Raw genomic sequence first — 19,194 nt, 5'->3', positions numbered from 1 at the left:
ATGGGATTTTGGGAATACCCCTTTAAGTAGAATGGGGAATTTCCACCTCCAGCACTGATTATTCCCTCTGAATTTACTTATAAAACCTATTGTCAGAGAGATCTGATTTCAGCTACAGTCCATATAAGTTTATGAAGATATGGGGGAAGACTGAGAGGAGGATGGAGGGAGACAGGAAGAAAGACAAACATACAAAAAGGGTATATAACAGCACACTGCCATGAACTATGCTAAAATTGAATACATGAATTTTAAATTGCATTATTACTATATTTACTATGCATATAATTTGAGGTTCTTAGCGCACATTTTGTTCGGATTGTGAGAGCACATCTACTAACGACAAAGCAGAAAGATACACACAATTTGGCTGCAGCTTCTAGTAAGTGTTTTTTCCCACCCTAATCCTAGATTCACAGTTACATTGCTCAGTACTGCTGTATAATGTCCTCTATGGTGCTGAATCTGTTTTTGAGGGTGGATTATAAGAGATACAAAACAAGAAACCTTGCTCCCCCATGTGTGCAGTGTATGAAGACATAATAGTAACTAGTCTCTACCACTCCTAGAATTCAGGTGAAACTGCCAATTAGAAATTGAGCCTATGAGATGGGAAAACGACTACAGAATTCAAGTCCTATAATGGTCAAAAATAGTGCTATTGCTCATGTAGACATATGAAAACGTATTCTGAAAAGCCGCCTGAAAGTTTTGTTACACTTTATAGTATTATTAGAATTTTAACCTGGCTATTTAGCCTTTCACCTGATATTTTCTCAGTTTGAGTGAAGCTCTGTTTGCCTTGAAGTTGCTAATCATACTGTGCATAGCTCCACATTTTTTGGAACTCACCTCTCTGAATGTGCCACAGAGACATCAAACAGTTGCAGCAGCTGTTTATAGCTGGTGTCATACATTCTGTTTAGCTGTTGAAGTATTCTAACAGTATCAAACATCACAGCACCACGTACAGCAATCTGACGGAAACCTCCACTGGCCAGTAGTAAGCTGTCTTCTGAGGCAATACTCTTCATATACCTTTGAAATCAATGGTTATAGTGAATTTGATGACCGAATTACCACATCAATCCAACAGCAAAGCATTTTGTGGCCTTTTCCTGCAACGCAGTTTTCATACTTTGCAACGTGGTGTCATGTATTACGAATGGCTTTGGGTTAGAGGTTAGGATATAGAAAATGGATATATTTAACAAAGGATATACACATCGCTTGTAAAAACACACCATGTAGAGTAAGCAGGCCATTCCATAAAGTGGAAAGACAGAAAGAGCCCTTGAGATTTCTACATCATAAGATCCAAGTTAAAGGTGTTTTCTCGTTGCAAAATTAATTTTAGAAAATGGGCTCTCATGCTTTCTTTGCCAAACAATGGCACAGTGGCTATTAAATTCTCCCGTAAAAACCCTGGTGGGCCGGTCAGGTTCTAGGGCCAGTGCAGGGGCATATACTTTTATTTTTATTTTTTTGCTGCAAAAGTGGAAAAAGAAACCTCATAAAGTCACCCATGACTCTCCTCCTGGCTCCCAGCCTCTGCACTAAGTGCCACATGGTCACAAGCTGGCTTCTGCATTGTGCAATCACATGATAGCATATACATAAGCATGGCGCAACCATTGTTGTACCATAATTTTACATGGTGAATATCATCGGCACCTCTATTGCCTGACTGTGAAATTCCTCATATGGAGAGGCATAGTACGATTGGGCATTTGTATGATGGTACTCTAATAATGCACGCTCTTTGGTATATCTGGATCAGAGATGATATCGGATATTAAATGGTAATCTGATCAGATAATAATGCTTTTGGTGATAAGTTGTGCTGTATGTTTTTGTCTTCTAGTGTTTTGTGCATCCAGAGATTTTTTATCATTGTAGAAATAATAAAAGTTATGTTTTATATACCGTAGAAATCAGAACCGTGAAAGATTATTATTGCTAAACACAGACCAGGAGGGGCATAACTATTACTAAATGGGGTCAGGAGATGTATTTATACTTAAAGGAGGCCATGAGGGGCATTATTACTGATAGTAGTGATTTTTAGTTTCTAAAGTTTTTATTTGCTTTTTATATATCTTTACACAATAAAAAGCTGAATACCCCTCGCAGGGGGGACTTTAGTAAAAGCAATCTTAAGACTGTAAATGTTAAACAACTAAACAAATAAACATGAAACATATGATATAGGTTTCCACTCATTATTGTATCTGTAAGCAAAATTTTCCCATTTGTATATAGGATGTTATTGGCATCATTATCTGGTGTGTCTCAGGAGATTTACTTATTTGGGACATTTAGCCCAGACTATGGTTGCCCTCCATAGAATCATCCCTCATTGCAGACAGCTTTTCACAGATCATTATTTTGGAGATCCTAGGTATAATGTGGTTCAGAATAGGGGATGGTTTCAACCACTGGGTTGCTATGTAGATGCTTGCCGCCATACATAAAAACTGGTTTGTGTCGTTGATTATTATACCTGGTCGGTTTGTCCATCAGCATGCAAACCGAGGGGGCGAGTGGTAATGTCTTGCCCAAAACTCTCCAAACCAGACTGTTTCCACCTGCCTCCACAGGGATCTCACCGCTGGGCATGTCCACCAGAACCCAGTGTTCCGCAACCTCTAAAGCAATTAGGAGAGGTAGTAGGGGAAAACTTGTGTATCATTGTGAAGACGTAGTGTGACCTATGTAGTATCTTGTAGGAGCTTTCGGCCAATGTCACCCGATGGCTGTCCTTGGCAACAAATGCACAGCCGTGCATTTTGCCCTTGAGAGTGATATGTTCAGGTCCTTCCCTGAGCATCTTATGAATTTGAACTTGTCTTTATGTGAGGGCTGGTTCATATTATATTACATAGGAGACAGATCGTCCCAGGCTGAAGGGGGGACCAGACGCACAGCCTCTCAAATGGCATATTGGGTATTTGAGATGGGAGTTAGGAAATATCGTCTGCGTGTTTCCAGCCACAAGTGGTCTGGAGCTGAGTATTTTTCTAAGATTTGTTGAATAGTAGGTGGTCTATTTAGTGTGCTAAAATGTTGTAGTGAGATCAGTCCTCTACTTCGCCACCAAGCAAAACTATTTGTTAGCAGGCTGTGAGGAAAAGCGTGGTTTGGAATAATGGGGAGCACTGGTGGATGGTCTGAGATTAAGGAGTGTTTGAGTCTATTTAATTTCCAAACTATAAGGAGGTGTAGGGTGAGAGGAGTTGTATTTTAAATGTGTTGAATTTTTTGTCCCAAAACATAGCTTTCAGGCCAAAGGGGACACTAGGGAGGCCTCCAGCTCCACCCAGAGGGGAGCTCCTGGGCCTGCAAACATGGGGGGGATCTGGGCCATCTGTGCTGCATAGTAATATTTTTGTAGATTAGGTACGGATAGTCCACCTTTTCTTCTGTGAAAGTATATTATTTTCTGTTTAATCCGGGGTCTCTTGTTGTTCCAAATAAATTGTGAGATGACCTGTTGCATAGCTTTCATGTCTGGTGGGGGATGTTAATTGGGAGGCACCTAAATAGATAGGGGAGTCGTGGCAGGATGTTCATTTTAACTGAGTTTATGCTCCCTACCCAGGAGAGGGGGTGCACTTGTTCCATTTTTTCATTTCTAGTTTGAGTGTAGTGATTTTTATTCAGTAATAGTACGGTGGTGTTATTTAATCACTATGTCATGGTTATATGTGATTATGGTTTGCCATATAATTTGGTTCGCATATAGTGTTATTTTTCGTAATGTTGATCTTTATTTAGTAACAGTATTGGGGTATTATACCATCAGGATGTGGTGGTAATATGTTATCATGGTGTGGTGGTATTATTTGGCCCTTATATACTTCTATTACTGGTAATGTTAGTCTTGGTATAGTTGGATTTATACAATGACAGTATGTAGGTAATTATTTGGGTCATAAACATTACAGTGATATTGTGTATGTATTTTTATACTTTTACTAAATAAAACTAAATTTTTTTTATTTTTTTTAACTCTACTTGTTTAATAAACTTTATTAATATTTATTCAGTTACTTATTCGCATCAGAGACATCACAATGTAATCATTTGAATCCTTTTATAATGCTTGGGTATATTCAGCATAACAAAGAATAATTCCCTGTGAGCCTAAAGGTCCATTTACACGGAAAGATGATCGCTCAAAATTCGTTCAAAAGATAATTTGAACAGCAGTTTTGAGCGATCATTTTGCATAAACTACTAAGTAGCTATTCAGCTACTTAGTAGCTTATTAGCGTGCAAATAAAGCCTTTGGCTGAATGCAGATAACACCTGGAGATCTCTTATCTGCATTCAGCTCCATTGTTCTCCAACAGAACTACAGCTGAAAGAATACTATCAGTGCTATCCCGCAGAGAACTCAATGTGTGATCTGATAAAACTGCACAATGATTTTCAAGGTGGCTTGAAGTCAGTGATAAAGTGCACAAAAAGTGCACGATGGCTACGCACTTAGACACAGCGATTATCACTCAAAAGATGGCTTTTGAGTGAAGTTTGAGCGATAATCTTGCGTCTAAATGGGCCTTAAAACGGCAAAGCAAGATATGAAGCTGTGCTGCCTAATTAGCATACAACAGTAGATTGTCTGGAGGCCTTTCCAAGGTCTATGACTGCTAAGGCTACCCATCAGCATCCTGTGATTGCATATGCAAGGGGTTGATGGAGACAGATAGAGCCCCATCTCTCTGTTTAACTTGCTAGATGCAGGTGTCGCTATTGACCACGGCATCTAGGGAGTTAAATGATCAGAATTGGGGGGTTCTCTAATCCTCACAATTACAACGAGAGAAATTGCTGTGATTATGCATGTGTAAGACCTAGGGCATAAATGTCTGTCATGGAGGCTTAAGACAAGCCAGTCTTTGATGTTAATTTATGTTATAGAGTCTTAACTGGTTAAGGCCTTAGTCAGACGGGCGTTTTTTCGCGCGATTTGCGGATCGCATGACGGATGCGCATCCGCAAATCGCGTGACTGGTGCGCGCAAGTCGCCCGCAAATCGCCCGAAAATCTGCTCCTAGCCGCGTTTCATTAGAAACGGGCCGGAGCTGTCCAGCGCATTGCATTCAATGGAGACGGCAATACAGCCGTCTCCATTGAAAGCAATGCGCTGCGGGCGAGCCCGGGATGAATTGTCGGTAAGGGCTTAAATATATAAGCCCTTACCTGCAATTCATCCTAAAATGTGTAAAAATAAAAAAAAATTGTATACTCACCTTCTGCCGGCAGCCGGGGCTCCGTGCGGCCGTCCTGCAGTGGGTGTGAAGGGGGTGTGAGTCAGACCTGCCCCCTGATTGGCTCAGCGCTGAGCCAATCAGAGGCATGCCTCACTCACACCCATTCATGAATTCATGAATGGATGTGAGTCAGACCTGCCCCTGATTGGCCCAGCGCTGAGAGGCAGCAGTCACTCACCCATTCATGAATGGGTGTGTGTGTTTTCAGCCTCTGATTGGTCAGGGCTGTGACCAATCAGAGGCAGATCATTCAGCAGGCGGGGATTTTAAAGCCCCGCCGGCTGAATAGTGCCAAGAAGCAGTTCAGGAGAACTGACAGCGGCCGCGGCTGGACTCCGGCTGCAGCGGAAAGGTGAGTATACAATTTTTTTTGTATTTTAACACATTTTAGGATGAATTGCAGGGAAGGGTTTATATATTTAACCCCTTCCCGACAATTCACCCCGCGCACGCCGGCAGCCCATTGCTTTCAATAGAGCGGCTGTATTGCCGCTCCATTGAATTCAATGGGCAAACATCGTTCTTCTCTGCCACAGCTGTTACAGCTGTGGCAGAGAAGAATGATTTGTCTTCTATATGTTCTCAATGGGGTCGGCGCTGCTGCCGCCGGCCCCATTGAGCGCATATACAGAAGAGAACAGGAATCGCAGATCGCAGATTGGTGCGATCTGCGATTTTTTGTTCTATAATTTATCGGACGAGCGCATCAAAAGCGCTCATGTGTCCGATACCATTGCAAAGCAATGGTTTTAAAAAATCGCCGGACGCATGCGCAAATCGCGGCTAAAAACGCCCGTCTGACTAAGGCCTAAAAATAGGTGGCACCTTAATGTATACCTCCAGTTCTAACCTGTTCTGTGCTTCATAGAAAATCAGCTCAAGTGAGCTATGTATGTCGCATAGGCTTCACCCCTCCTACAGTTAACATAGCTGCAGTCAGGAGTTTGCTTACCCCTGCCTTGTTGCGTTTGCCCCACTTGCTGTTGGTTTGGACCCAGTTACAGAATGGGGCCAATTTGTAATTTTTTTTCAGGGCCACTTTGGGTTCCCAATCCACCCTTGCTCACAAAGCCTCCTAGATATCTGTTGATGTTATTCGCTACTCCCCTTAACCCCTTAGTGATGAAGCCTGTTTGTGCCTTAATAAACAACTAGTTATTTTCATCATCGTATTCCTAGAGCCATAACTTTTTAGTTTTTCTGTCAACATAGGCATTTGAGAGTTTATTGTTTGCGGGAAAAGCTGTATGTTTTAATGACAATGTTTGGGAGTGTATATACTGTACTGTATAACCTTTAGTAATGTTTTTAGAGGGAAGGGAAAAAATAAATTCCACCATTTGTTTTTTGCACTTTATGTTTACAACGTTCATCAAGCAAAATAAATGTGATATAATTATTCTCAGGGTCAGCGCGATTTGGCAATACCAAGTTTATACAGTTGTTTTATGTTTTGCTATGTTTGTACATTAAAAACACTTTTTTTTCAAGATTTGCTTTTGTTGTTTCCAAGTGCCATAGTACTTTTAGTTTTCCATCAATGGAGCTCTATAAGGGCTTGTTTTTTGCGGGACATGCTGTAATCTTCATTTACCCAATTTTTGGGAGCAGATAACCCTTTGGTTACCTTTTATTCCTATTTTTTCTAGAGGTAAGACTTACAAAGTCTGCAATTCTGGCATATTTTTTTTATATTTATTTCAAATGGCGTTCATCCTGCAGTATGTACAATATGTTAAATTAGTTATGCAGATCACGTCAATACCAAATTCATATAGGGTTTTTTGGCAACTTTTTTACACTTTTTAAACAAATTTAGTTTTTTTTATCACTGCATTCATGGAACCCTAACATTTTTCTCTTTTTGTCAATGGTGCTGTGTCAGGGTTTTTTTGTGGGATGAGTGGTACTCTTTAATGCTACCATTTGTTGATCCATACAATGTTTTGATTGCTTTCTATTCCTTTTTTTGTAAGACAAAACAGGCAAAATTAGCTATTTTTGCCATGTTTTTGAATTCTTTTATGGCATGCACCGTGTGTGTTAAATAATATACTTTTTTTCTCTGGGTCATTACAACATGGCAATACCAGATTTGGGATTTAATAAAAAAATTTTTTTTACATAGTAAAAGGGGAAAGGTTGGGTTTAGAGATGAGCGAGTGTACTTGCTAAGGCAAACTATTCGAGTGAGTAGTGCCTTATGCGAGTACCTGCCTGCTCGTCTCTATAGATTCGGGTGCCGGTGGGGGAGAGCGGTGAGTTGTGGGAGTGAGCAGGGGGGTGCAGGGGGAGAGAGAGATCTCCCCCCCGTTCCTCCCGCTCTCCCCCGTCACTCCCCGCCCCCCGCCGGCATCCGAATCTTTTGAGATGAGCGGGCAGGTACTCGCATAAGGCACTACTCGCTCGAGTAGCTTGCCTTAGCAAGTATGCATGCTCATCTCTAGTTGGGTTTTGACTTTTTCATTTTTCTATTTTTTTTTTTACTTTTTATTTTTATCTCACTAGGAAACTTGAATATCATCATTTTTTAGCATTCTTATAATACATTGCTATTATTCAGTACACCGGTGTGTTATAAAGCCAAAGGCTGAGCCTCATAGGCCACCATAATTGGCAGTCTCGGAGGCCATATTCAAATTTCCAGGTGTCATAGCAACACATCAGGACCAGATTGCAGGGGTCCAATGGGTGACAGAGGAAATCCTCTCCTTCTGTCAGTCTATTACATGCCGTGGTCACATTGGCTGCGGAATGTAAAGAGTTAAACACCAGGGATCAGCATTTTCTCTGGCCCCCGCTGGTTGAGCAAGTGCAAGGTTGTCATCTGACAGCCTAGCACCTGCTGCCCCTAGCATGGGAGATTCGTACCTGGCTTCTGATGCAGCGCCGTAAAAAGGTGATTGCATCAGAATAAAGCCCTCTGATGGCCCTGCTCAAAGGGCATATGGTTGGTCATTAAGGAGTTAAATTTACTGCTACTCAGCCAGCTTTTCTCGATTTTCCAGTTCAATCACTATAATACCTTGCTCTGGCTTTTTGAACACTGAAAGAACCAATCAGATAGGCAGCCTCCGGTCCCATCATTCCATCCCAGTAATTTAAATAGCAGCTGACATCACGGCAAGATGGACTGGGCCAGAAGACGGCTACAGATTGCAGTGGACGTGACGTCAGTGGAAGTGTGTATGGGACCATGTAGCTGGATGGAAAAGAGGTCAATTGGCATGACCGGATATTAACAGTAGCCTGGGACAATAATACATTTTCAGTTTTTCTCTATAGATATACTTTTTACCTTACTGAAATCCAACCATTTTAATGTTCCCTTGAAAGGCTTCCAATAAAAAGCTGAACCACGTCCACTTGTGCAAAGTGTAGAAATTAGTGGCAAGAATGCATAGACTTCTTTACTATCCCAGAGCACTAATGCAGAGCTGATGCTAAATTTATGAAGTTTGGTAACAATTAGACCTATATTTTACCAAGAAGTATTAGAGATATTTCCCAACTTTACCAGCAGACTTAAGTTTACTAAACATACATTTCTGTGGCTTCTTCATGTTGCAGTATCAGGTCTCCCAACTTCTTAGTTACAGATAAACTGTGCAAGAGTGAGTCATGACTTTGCAGTGTTGCTATAATTTTTTCTTCCAAAGCTGACAGTGTTATCATACTGTTCAAGCACTCCTGATGAAAGATGGGAGAGGGTGTTTAGTCTTTTTTTAAATAATTTATTTTTATAACAAAGCACAAATAGATAATTCTCAAAAATGACCTGTTTGACTTGTAATTGTTCATTTTTTAGTCTAGGCTTTTCCAGTACAACAAATCTGTCCAACAGCTGTTCTTCTAATCCTGCTCTGTCTTGGCAGAAATACAATATGGTACAAAAAGAGGCTATTTCTGGAGGTATTTCTTCTGGCATTTCGGTTGTATGTAGGTAAAGACGGAAAGAAGGATGGCATTCGACTTCATGTTCTCCGACCTGTAAAAAGGAGGAGACAATACAAGTCCTGTGTCATTAGTTGTTATACATTTGTGTCCGTTTAATATGATATTGCAATCTCTGTAGACATTTAGTGACATTACATGACATATGAAGATACATACCATCATTTTGAATGGCACATTATGCTGCAGAAATTCTCTTTTGGAACGGAGAATCTGGCTAAGGCGGACATCACGAGATAGGTTTTGTATTTCACAATAAGTCAGCAAAAGAGAATGTCCAACTGTCAGGCATGTATCCATCTCAGTGAGCTGAGCCTGAAATGATTCAATCACTGCTATTTACATTTGAAAACAAAGTTTAATATCTGTACCAACGCTATGCTCACTTTACATGAATTCTGATGTTGTTTATGTAAAGCAACATCTGGAGACCAAAGAATGGATAAATCATGATGCAATGAGATATTCAGGTATGAACAAATGGTAAAGTTACACAAAGCAACATTTCAGAACCTTTCATGAGACATCTCTAATGGATAAACTAGAGGATACCCACTGTACAGCCCCATGAATTGGATTCTTGGAGATCTACACTGCTTTCTGACAGGCAGAATGGGGAGCTATGTATAGATACAATCCATTGTAGCTGAGAAGGTGTTGAATATTCTTCAAAAATGATAGGCACCATGTTGGTGAATATGGCACACTACAATTCCATACTGGTGTGCTGCTTAAGAGTAGTAAATATGCATCATTTTATTAGAAATTAACTTTGCAACAGATACATTTTTCAACATTTCTGCATAAGTCAAATATTTTTTTTTTGCTTACATTGTACATTATTTCAAATACATCTTCAGGTAAGTAGGCTTTAATCCAATCAATAGCTTGTCCTGTGGGATCACTCACTAAGACCCAAGAATTACTGGCCATTGTATTAGAAAATATATATGAGTTATCCAAAGCAAGAGGGTTTGTTGGAAGTCCCCGGTTCTCCAAGGTCTTGATTTCAATCTAGAAAATATATAAAAAAGGGATGTGTTGTTGGCAACATTTTTACTGGACGTTTTAACACACAATGTACGTATGACCCAACCGTAAGTGCATTACCGGAGTCTGCATAAACTGAATGAGAGGAAGGTTCTTCAGAAGAGCTTTTTGTGGAAGCGGAAGACCACAACTCTCACATATTTTAAAAAGTAAATCTGTAACTTTCCTCCTAAATAAAACACAGCATGTCAGGAATATTGTTTACTATATTATTGTATAATATGTGTATCATTACTATTACTACAGCTTGTTAAAAGTCTTTTAAACATAATGTGTAACTTCTCACCTCCCATTCACACTGAGAGCAGGGCAATATGTGATAAAGGCTGCAGCTAGCACACAGTTTGTGAGTAGATCGCTAACATTACTTTGGTTCAGTTTCTCTCGCCATTCTCGTTCTTGTACCTCCAATCTTGAAAACATTAATGAAATCATATAGTTATTAAGTGTCCAGCTGACGGGTACACTATGTATCATATAATGATATGTAAATATTAACTGAAGTCTAATGAATTGCATAATTTATACTTTGAAATGATAAACTAATAACTAACCTGTCCAGCATGTTTACTGCTGCCTGTAGCTTCTCCTTCTGTGACTGCAATTCATCCTCAAGTTGATGTTTATGACTGACAGCAGTGTCATACTCTTCGTGGAGCTGTGTCATCTATCATCGGAAATAAATATTCAATTAAAAATGGATGTTTCAAGTAGCCTATGTACAGTACAAACCCCATGAAGCCTACAAAGTATCTTTAAAGGCCATCCAATGAGCCTGCACACGAAGAAAGCGCTAATAATTAGTAGGGTGTGCACAGTCCGCATTCCACACAACCAAGAATTTTATTGCGATATCTGATCTTGTGCGTTTTCCATATTTTTAATATATCTATCAAATAACAATATTATAAAGTCATGGCTTTAAATGTGACTACTAGAGATGAGCGAACACCAAAATGTTCGGGTGCTCGTTATTCGGAACGAACTTCCCGCGATGCTCGAGGGTTCGTTTCGAACAACGAACCCCATTGAAGTCAATGGGCGACCAGAACATTTTTGTATTTCGCCGATGCTCGCTAAGGTTTTCATGTGTGAAAATCTGGGCAATTCAAGAAAGTGATGGGGACAACACAGCAACGGATAGGGCAGGCGAGGGGCTACATGTTGGGCTGCATCTCAAGTTCACAGGTCCCACTATTAAGCCACAATAGCGGCAAGAGTGGGCCCCCCCCCTCCCAACAACTTTTACTTCTGAAAAGCCCTCATTAGCATGGCATACCTTTGCTAAGCACCACACTAGCTACAACAAAGCACAATCACTGCCTGCATGACACTCCACTGACACTTCTCCTGGGTTACATGCTGCCCAACCGCACCCCCTCCCCCCCACAGCGCACACCAAAGTGTCCCTGGGCAGCCTTCAGCTGCCCTCATGCCACACCACCCTCATGTCTATTTAGAATTGCGTCTGCCATGACGAGGGACCGCAGGCACACACTGCAGAGGTTGGCACGGCTAGGCAGCGACCCTCTTTAAACGTGGCGGAGCGATAGCCCACAATGCTGTACAGAAGCAATGAGAAATAGAATCCTGTGCCACCGCCATCAGGAGCTGCACACGTGGGCATAGCAATGGGGAACCTATGTGCCACACACTATTCATTCTGTCAAGGTGTCTGCATGCCCCAGTCAGACCGGGCTTTTTAATTCATAGACACAGGCAGGTACAACTCCCTATTGTGAAGTCCCTGTCGACCCACAGCATGGGTGGCTCCCTGGAACCCACCGGCGGTACACAGAAATATCCCATTGCATTGCCCAACACAGCTGAGGTAGTAATGTCGTGCTTAATGCAGGTGGGCTTCGGCCCACACTGCATGCCCCAGTCTGACTGGGGTTCTTTATAAGTGTACAGATGTAGTAAAAACTCCGTGTGCACCTACAGCATGGGTGGGTGCCAGGAAGCCACCGGCGGTACATAGAAATATCCCATTGCATTGCCCAACACAGCTGAGGTAGTAATGTTGTGCTTAACCCTTTCCAATCCAATTTGTATATGGTTTTCCTAGGGGGCTTACTCTTTTTCTGCCGTTATACAACGGCGCTGTATGCTGGCTAAAGCCAGTACTGCATGAGCTGACACGTAGGATAGGCTCCGACAGCAGAGAGGCTGGCAATATACAGTAAGAGAACCCCGACGGACGTCTACCAACAACGGAGCTGTACAGCCTTAAACCCTAATGTCTTCACAGGTCACACAGTGGACTGGAAAGGGTTAATGCAGGTGGGTTTCGGCCCACACTGCATGCCCCAGTCAGACTGGGTTTCTTTATAAGTGGAAACAGATGCATTTATAATTCCCTGTGGACCCACAGCATGGGTGGGTGCCAGGAAGCCACCGGCGGTACATAGAAATATCCCATTGCATTGCCCAACACAGCTGAGGTAGTAATGTCGTGCGTAATACAGGTGGGCTTCGGCCCACACTGCATGCCCCAGTCAGACTGGGGTTCTTTAGAAGTGTACAGATGTATTAAAAACTCCGTGTGCACCTACAGCATGGGTGGCTCCCTGGAACCCACCGGCGGTACATAAAAATATCCCATTGCATTGCCCAACACAGCTGAGGTAGTAATGTCGTGCTTAATGCAGGTGGGCTTCGGCCCACACTGCATGCCCCAGTCAGACTGGGGTTCTTTACAAGTGGACACATGTAGGTTAAACTCCCTGTGGACCCACTGCCTGGGTGGGTGCCAGGAAGCCACCGGCGGTACATAGAAATATCCCATTGCATTGCCCAACACAGCTGAGGTAGTAATGTCGTGCGTAATACAGGTGGGCTTCGGCCCACACTGCATGCCCCAGTCAGACTGGGGTTCTTTAGAAGTGTACAGATGTATTAAAAACTCCGTGTGCACCTACAGCATGGGTGGCTCCCTGGAACCCACCGGCGGTACATAAAAATATCCCATTGCATTGCCCAACACAGCTGAGGTAGTAATGTCGTGCTTAATGCAGGTGGGCTTCGGCCCACACTGCATGCCCCAGTCAGACTGGGGTTCTTTACAAGTGGACACATGTAGGTTAAACTCCCTGTGGACGCACTGCCTGGGTGGGTGCCAGGAAGCCACCGGCGGTACATAGAAATATCCCATTGCATTGCCCAACACAGCTGAGGTAGTAATGTCGTGCGTAATACAGGTGGGCTTCGGCCCACACTGCATGCCCCAGTCAGACGGGTTCTTTAGAAGTGTACAGATGTATTAAAAACTCAGTGTGCACCTACAGCATGGGTGGCTCCCTGGAACCCACCGGCGGTACATAAAAATATCCCATTGCATTGCCCAACACAGCTGAGGTAACGTCAGCTGTAATGCAGGTGGGCTAAAAATTAATTTGATTACACTGTAGGCGGGGTCCACAAAAATTGCTGTATCAACAGTACTAATGTACATCCCAAAAATTGGCCATGGCCAGCCAAGAGGGCAGGTGAAACCCATTAATCGCTTTGGTTAATGTGGCTTAAGTGGTAACTAGGCCTGGAGGCAGCCCAGTGTAACGAAAAATTGGTTCAAGTTAAAGTTCCAATGCTTTTAAGCGCATTGAAACTTATAAAAATTGTTCAGAAAAATTATTTGAGTGAGCCTTGTGGCCCTAAGAAAAATTGCCCGTTCAGCGTGATTACGTGAGGTTTCAGGAGGAGGAGCAGGAGGAGGAGGAATATTAGACACAGATTGATGAAGTAGAAATGTCCCCGTTTTGGATGGTGAGAGAGAACGTAGCTTCCATCCGCGGGTGCAGCCTACGTATTGCTTACGTATCGCTGCTGTCCGCTGGTGGAGAACAGAAGTCTGGGGAAATCCAGCCTTTGTTCATCTTGATGAGTGTTAGCCTGTCGGCACTGTCGGTTGACAAGCGGCTACGCTTATCTGTGATGATTCCCCCAGCCGCACTAAACACCCTCTCCGACAAGACGGTAGCCGCAGGACAAGCAAGCACCTCCAGGGCATACAGCGCGAGTTCAGGCCACGTGTCCAGCTTCGACACCCAGTAGTTGTAGGGGGCAGAGGCGTCACCAAGGATGGTCGTGCGATCCGCTACGTACTCCCTCACCATCCTTTTACAGTGCTCCCGCCGACTCAGCCGTGACTGGGGAGCGGTGACACAGTCTTGGTGGGGAGCCATAAAGCTGGCCAGGCCCTTAAAGACTGTTGCACTGCCTGGGATGTACATGCTGCTCGATCTACGCACATCCCCTGCTACCTTGCCCTCGGTACTGCGCCTTCTGCCACTAGCGCTGTCGGCTGGGAATTTTACCATCAGCTTGTCCGCAAGGGTCCTGTGGTATAGCAACACTCTCGAACCCCTTTCCTCTTCGGGAATCAGAGTGGGCAGGTTCTCCTTATACCGTGGGTCGAGCAGTGTGTACACCCAGTAATCCGTCGTGGCCAGAATGCGTGCAACGCGAGGGTCACGAGAAAGGCATCCTAACATGAAGTCAGCCATGTGTGCCAGGGTACCTGTACGCAACACATGGCTGTCTTCACTAGGAAGATCACTTTCAGGATCCTCCTCCTCCTCCTCCTCCTCCTCCTCAGGCCATACACGCTGAAAGGATGACAGGCAATCAGCCGGTGTACCGTCAGCAGCGGGCCAAGCTGTCTCTTCCCCCTCCTCCTCATCCTCCTCATGCTCCTCCTCCTCCTCCTGTACGCGCTGAGAAATAGACAGGAGGGTGCCCTGACTATCCAGCGGCATACTGTCTTCCCCCGCCCCCGTTTCTGAGCGCAAAGCAGCTGCCTTTATGGTTTGCAGGGAATTTCTCAAGATGCATAGCAGAGGAATGGTGACGCTAATGATTGTAGCATCGCCGCTCACCACCTGGGTAGACTCCTCAAAATTACCAAGGACATGGCAGATGTCTGCCAACCAGGCCCACTCTTCTGAAAGAAATTGAGGAGGCTGACTCCCACTGCGCCGCCCATGTTGGAGTTGGTATTCGACTATAGCTCTACGTTGTTCATAGAGCCTGGCCAACATGTGGAGCGTAGAGTTCCACCGTGTGGGCACGTCGCACAGCAGTCGGTGCACTGGCAGCTTAAAGTGATGTTGCAGGGTGCGCAGGGTGGCAGCGTCCGTGTGGGACTTGCGGAAATGTGCGCAGAGGCGGCGCGCCTTTACGAGCAGGTCTGACAAGCGTGGGTAGCTTTTCAGAAAGCGCTGAACCACCAAATTAAAGACGTGGGCCAGGCATGGCACGTGCGTGAGGCTGCCGAGCTGCAGAGCCGCCACCAGGTTACGGCCGTTGTCACACACGACCATGCCCGGTTGGAGGCTCAGCGGCGCAAGCCAGCGGTCGGTCTGCTGTGTCAGACCCTGCAGCAGTTCGTGGGCCGTGTGCCTCTTACCGCCTAAGCTGAGTAGTTTCAGCACGGCCTGCTGACGCTTGCCCACCGCTGTGCTGCCACACCGCGCGACACCGACTGCTGGCGACATGCTGCTGCTAACACATCTTGATTGCGAGACAGAGGAGGAGGAGGAGGAGGGTGCTTTAGTGGAGGAAGCATACACCTCCGCAGATACCACCACCGAGCTGGGGCCCGCAATTCTGGGGGTGGGTAGGACGTGAGCGGTCCCAGGCTCTGACTCTGTCCCAGCCTCCACTAAATTCACCCAATGTGCCATCAGGGAGATGTAGTGGCCCTGCCCGCCTGTGCTTGTCCACGTGTCCGTAGTTAAGTGGACCGTGGCAGTAACCGCGTTGGTGAGGGCGCGTACAATGTTGCGGGAGACGTGGTCGTGCAGGGCTGGGACGGCACATCGGGAAAAGTAGTGGCGACTGGGAACTGAGTAGCGCGGGGCCGCCGCCTCCATGATACTTTTGAAGGACTCCGTTTCCACAACCCTATACGGCAGCATCTCAAGGCTGATGAATTTTGCTATGCGGACGGTTAACGTTTGAGCGTGCGGGTGTGTGGCGGCGTACTTGCGCTTGCGCTCCAACAGTTGCGCAAGCGACGGCTGGACGGTGCGCTGAACTACACTGCTGGATGGGGCCGAGGACAGCGGAGGTGAGGGTGTGGGTGCAGGCCAGGAGACGGTAGTGCCTGTGTCCTGAGAGGGGGGTTGCATCTCAGTGGCAGGTTGGGGCACAGGGGGAGAGGCAGGGGTGCAAACCGGAGGCGCTGAACGGCCTTCGTCCCACCTTGCGGGGTGCTTGGCCATCATATGTCTGCGCATGGTGGTGGTGGTGAGGCTGTTGGTGTTGGCTCCCCGGCTGAGCTTTGTGCGACAAAGGTTGCACACCACTGTTCGTCGGTCGTCAGGCGTCTCTGTGAAAAACTGCCAGACCTTAGAGCACCTCGGCCTCTGCAGGGTGGCATGGCGCGAGGGGGCGCTTTGGGAAACACTTGGTGGATTATTCGGTCTGGCCCTGCCTCTACCCCTGGCCACCGCACTGCCTCTTGCAACCTGCCCTGCTGATGCCCTTGACTCCCCCTCTGAAGACCTGTCCTCCTGAGTAAGCGTTGCACACCAGGTGGGGTCAGTCACCTCATCGTCCTGCTGCTCTTCCTCCGAATCCTCTGTGCGCTGCTCCCTCGGACTTACTGCCCTTACTACTACCTCACTGCAAGACAACTGTGTCTGATCGTCATCGTCCTCCTCACCCACAGAAAGTTGTTGAGACAGTTGGCGGAAGTCCCCAGCCTCTTCCCCCGGTCCCCGGGAACTTTCGAATGGTTGGGCATCAGTGACGATAAACTCCTCTGGTGGGAGAGGAACCGCTGCTGCCCAATCTAAGCAGGGGCCCGAGAACAGTTCCTGGGAGTGTTCCCGCTCCTGAGCAGGTGTTATTGTAGTGGAGTGAGGAGGCTGGGAGGAAGGAGGAGCAGCAGACAGAGGATTCGGTTTGGCAGCAGTGGACGGCGCAGAACTGCGGGTAGACGATAGGTTGCTCGAAGCACTTTCTGCCATCCAGGACAGGACCTGCTCACACTGCTCATTTTCTAATAACCGTCTCCCGCGTGGACCCATTAATTGGGCGATGAATGTGGGGACGCCAGAAACGTGCCTCTCTCCTAATCGCGCAGCAGTCGGCTGCGACACACCGGGATCAGGAGCTCGGGCTGTGCCCACACCCTGAATTGGCCCTCCGTGTCCTCGGCCGCGTCCACGTCCTCTAGGCCTACCCCTACCCCTCAGCATGCTGTATTACCAGTGATTTGATTTCACAGGCAGGAAATAAATTGGCGCAAGACTGCAGGCCAAATATAATTTTTGCCCTTTTTGGAAAACGAAAGGCCCCACTGCCTCTAGTGAATGAATTATCTAAGTTTAATAACTGTGCTGTGTCCCTGCTAATGTGTCACAGAACGTGAGGGTAGCAGAGTTATTATAACTCTGGCAGAGCAGGTATTTTTTTCCCAATTAAGGAAAGCAAATGGCGAAGCCAGCAGTAAAGCGTAGCTGGGTGCGTCTGATTTAGCAATGTTGTTCACGCAGCTCACACGTGTCCACAGCCCTTAGGACGGACAGAGGCTGGACAAATAGATTTGTTTTCAGTTTTTTTCCACCAAAAGGCAGCACTGCGTATATTCAATGAACATGAGAAGTTTAATAACTGTGCTGTGTCCCTGCTTATGTGTCACAGAACGTGAGGGTAGCAGAGTTATTATAACTCTGGCAGAGCAGGTATTTTTTTCCCAATTAAGGAAAGCAAATGGCGAAGCCAGCAGTAAAGCGTAGCTGGGTGCGTCTGATTTAGCAATGTTGTTCACGCAGCTCACACGTGTCCACAGCCCTTAGGACGTACAGAGGCTGGACAAATAGATTTGTTTTCAGTTTTTTTCCACCAAAAGGCAGCACTGCGTATATTCAATGAACATGAGAAGTTTAATAACTGTGCTGTGTCCCTGCTTATGTGTCACAGAACGTGAGGGTAGCAGAGTTATTATAACTCTGGCAGAGCAGGTATTTTTTTCCCAATTAAGGAAAGCAAATGGCGAAGCCAGCAGTAAAGCGTAGCTGGGTGCGTCTGATTTAGCAATGTTGTTCACGCAGCTCACACGTGTCCACAGCCCTTAGGACGGACAGAGGCTGGACAAATAGATTTGTTTTCAGTTTTTTTCCACCAAAAGGCAGCACTGCGTATATTCAATGAACATGAGAAGTTTAATAACTGTGCTGTGTCCCTGCTTATGTGTCACAGAACGTGAGGGTAGCAGAGTTATTATAACTCTGGCAGAGCAGGTATTTTTTTCCCAATTAAGGAAAGCAAATGGCGAAGCCAGCAGTAAAGCGTAGCTGGGTGCGTCTGATTTAGCAATGTTGTTCACGCAGCTCACACGTGTCCACAGCCCTTAGGACGGACAGAGGCTGGACAAATAGATTTGTTTTCAGTTTTTTTCCACCAAAAGGCAGCACTGCGTATATTCAATGAACATGAGAAGTTTAATAACTGTGCTGTGTCCCTGCTTATGTGTCACAGAACGTGAGGGTAGCAGAGTTATTATAACTCTGGCAGAGCAGGTATTTTTTTCCCAATTAAGGAAAGCAAATGGCGAAGCCAGCAGTAAAGCGTAGCTGGGTGCGTCTGATTTAGCAATGTTGTTCACGCAGCTCACACGTGTCCACAGCCCTTAGGACGGACAGAGGCTGGACAAATAGATTTGTTTTCAGTTTTTTTCCACCAAAAGGCAGCACTGCGTATATTCAATGAACATGAGAAGTTTAATAACTGTGCTGTGTCCCTGCTTATGTGTCACAGAACATGAGGGTAGCAGAGTTATTATAACTCTGGCAGAGCAGGTATTTTTTTCCCAATTAAGGAAAGCAAATGGCGAAGCCAGCAGTAAAGCGTAGCTGGGTGCGTCTGATTTAGCAATGTTGTTCACGCAGCTCACACGTGTCCA

General features: G+C 45.4%; 1 protein-coding gene across 1 annotated transcript in view; it reads right to left on the bottom strand.

Moving 5' to 3' along the window:
* Nucleotides 1–19,194, bottom strand: part of LOC136572709 (uncharacterized) — a 346,665-nt gene that overhangs the window by 44,114 nt on the left and 283,357 nt on the right. Inside the window, exons 84-91 of the mRNA XM_066573580.1 lie at nucleotides 10,838–10,950; nucleotides 10,570–10,695; nucleotides 10,344–10,452; nucleotides 10,065–10,247; nucleotides 9,393–9,548; nucleotides 9,058–9,267; nucleotides 8,824–8,969; nucleotides 853–1,038 (exon numbers count right to left, since the gene is read on the bottom strand). Coding sequence (XP_066429677.1) covers nucleotides 853–1,038; nucleotides 8,824–8,969; nucleotides 9,058–9,267; nucleotides 9,393–9,548; nucleotides 10,065–10,247; nucleotides 10,344–10,452; nucleotides 10,570–10,695; nucleotides 10,838–10,950 — 1,229 coding nt within the window. The remainder of the gene's footprint in view (nucleotides 1–852; nucleotides 1,039–8,823; nucleotides 8,970–9,057; nucleotides 9,268–9,392; nucleotides 9,549–10,064; nucleotides 10,248–10,343; nucleotides 10,453–10,569; nucleotides 10,696–10,837; nucleotides 10,951–19,194) is intronic.

Source organism: Eleutherodactylus coqui, chromosome 1, assembly GCF_035609145.1.
Source record: "Eleutherodactylus coqui strain aEleCoq1 chromosome 1, aEleCoq1.hap1, whole genome shotgun sequence".
NCBI lineage: Eukaryota > Metazoa > Chordata > Amphibia > Anura > Eleutherodactylidae > Eleutherodactylus > Eleutherodactylus coqui.
This window is presented reverse-complemented; position numbering and strand designations above follow the sequence as displayed.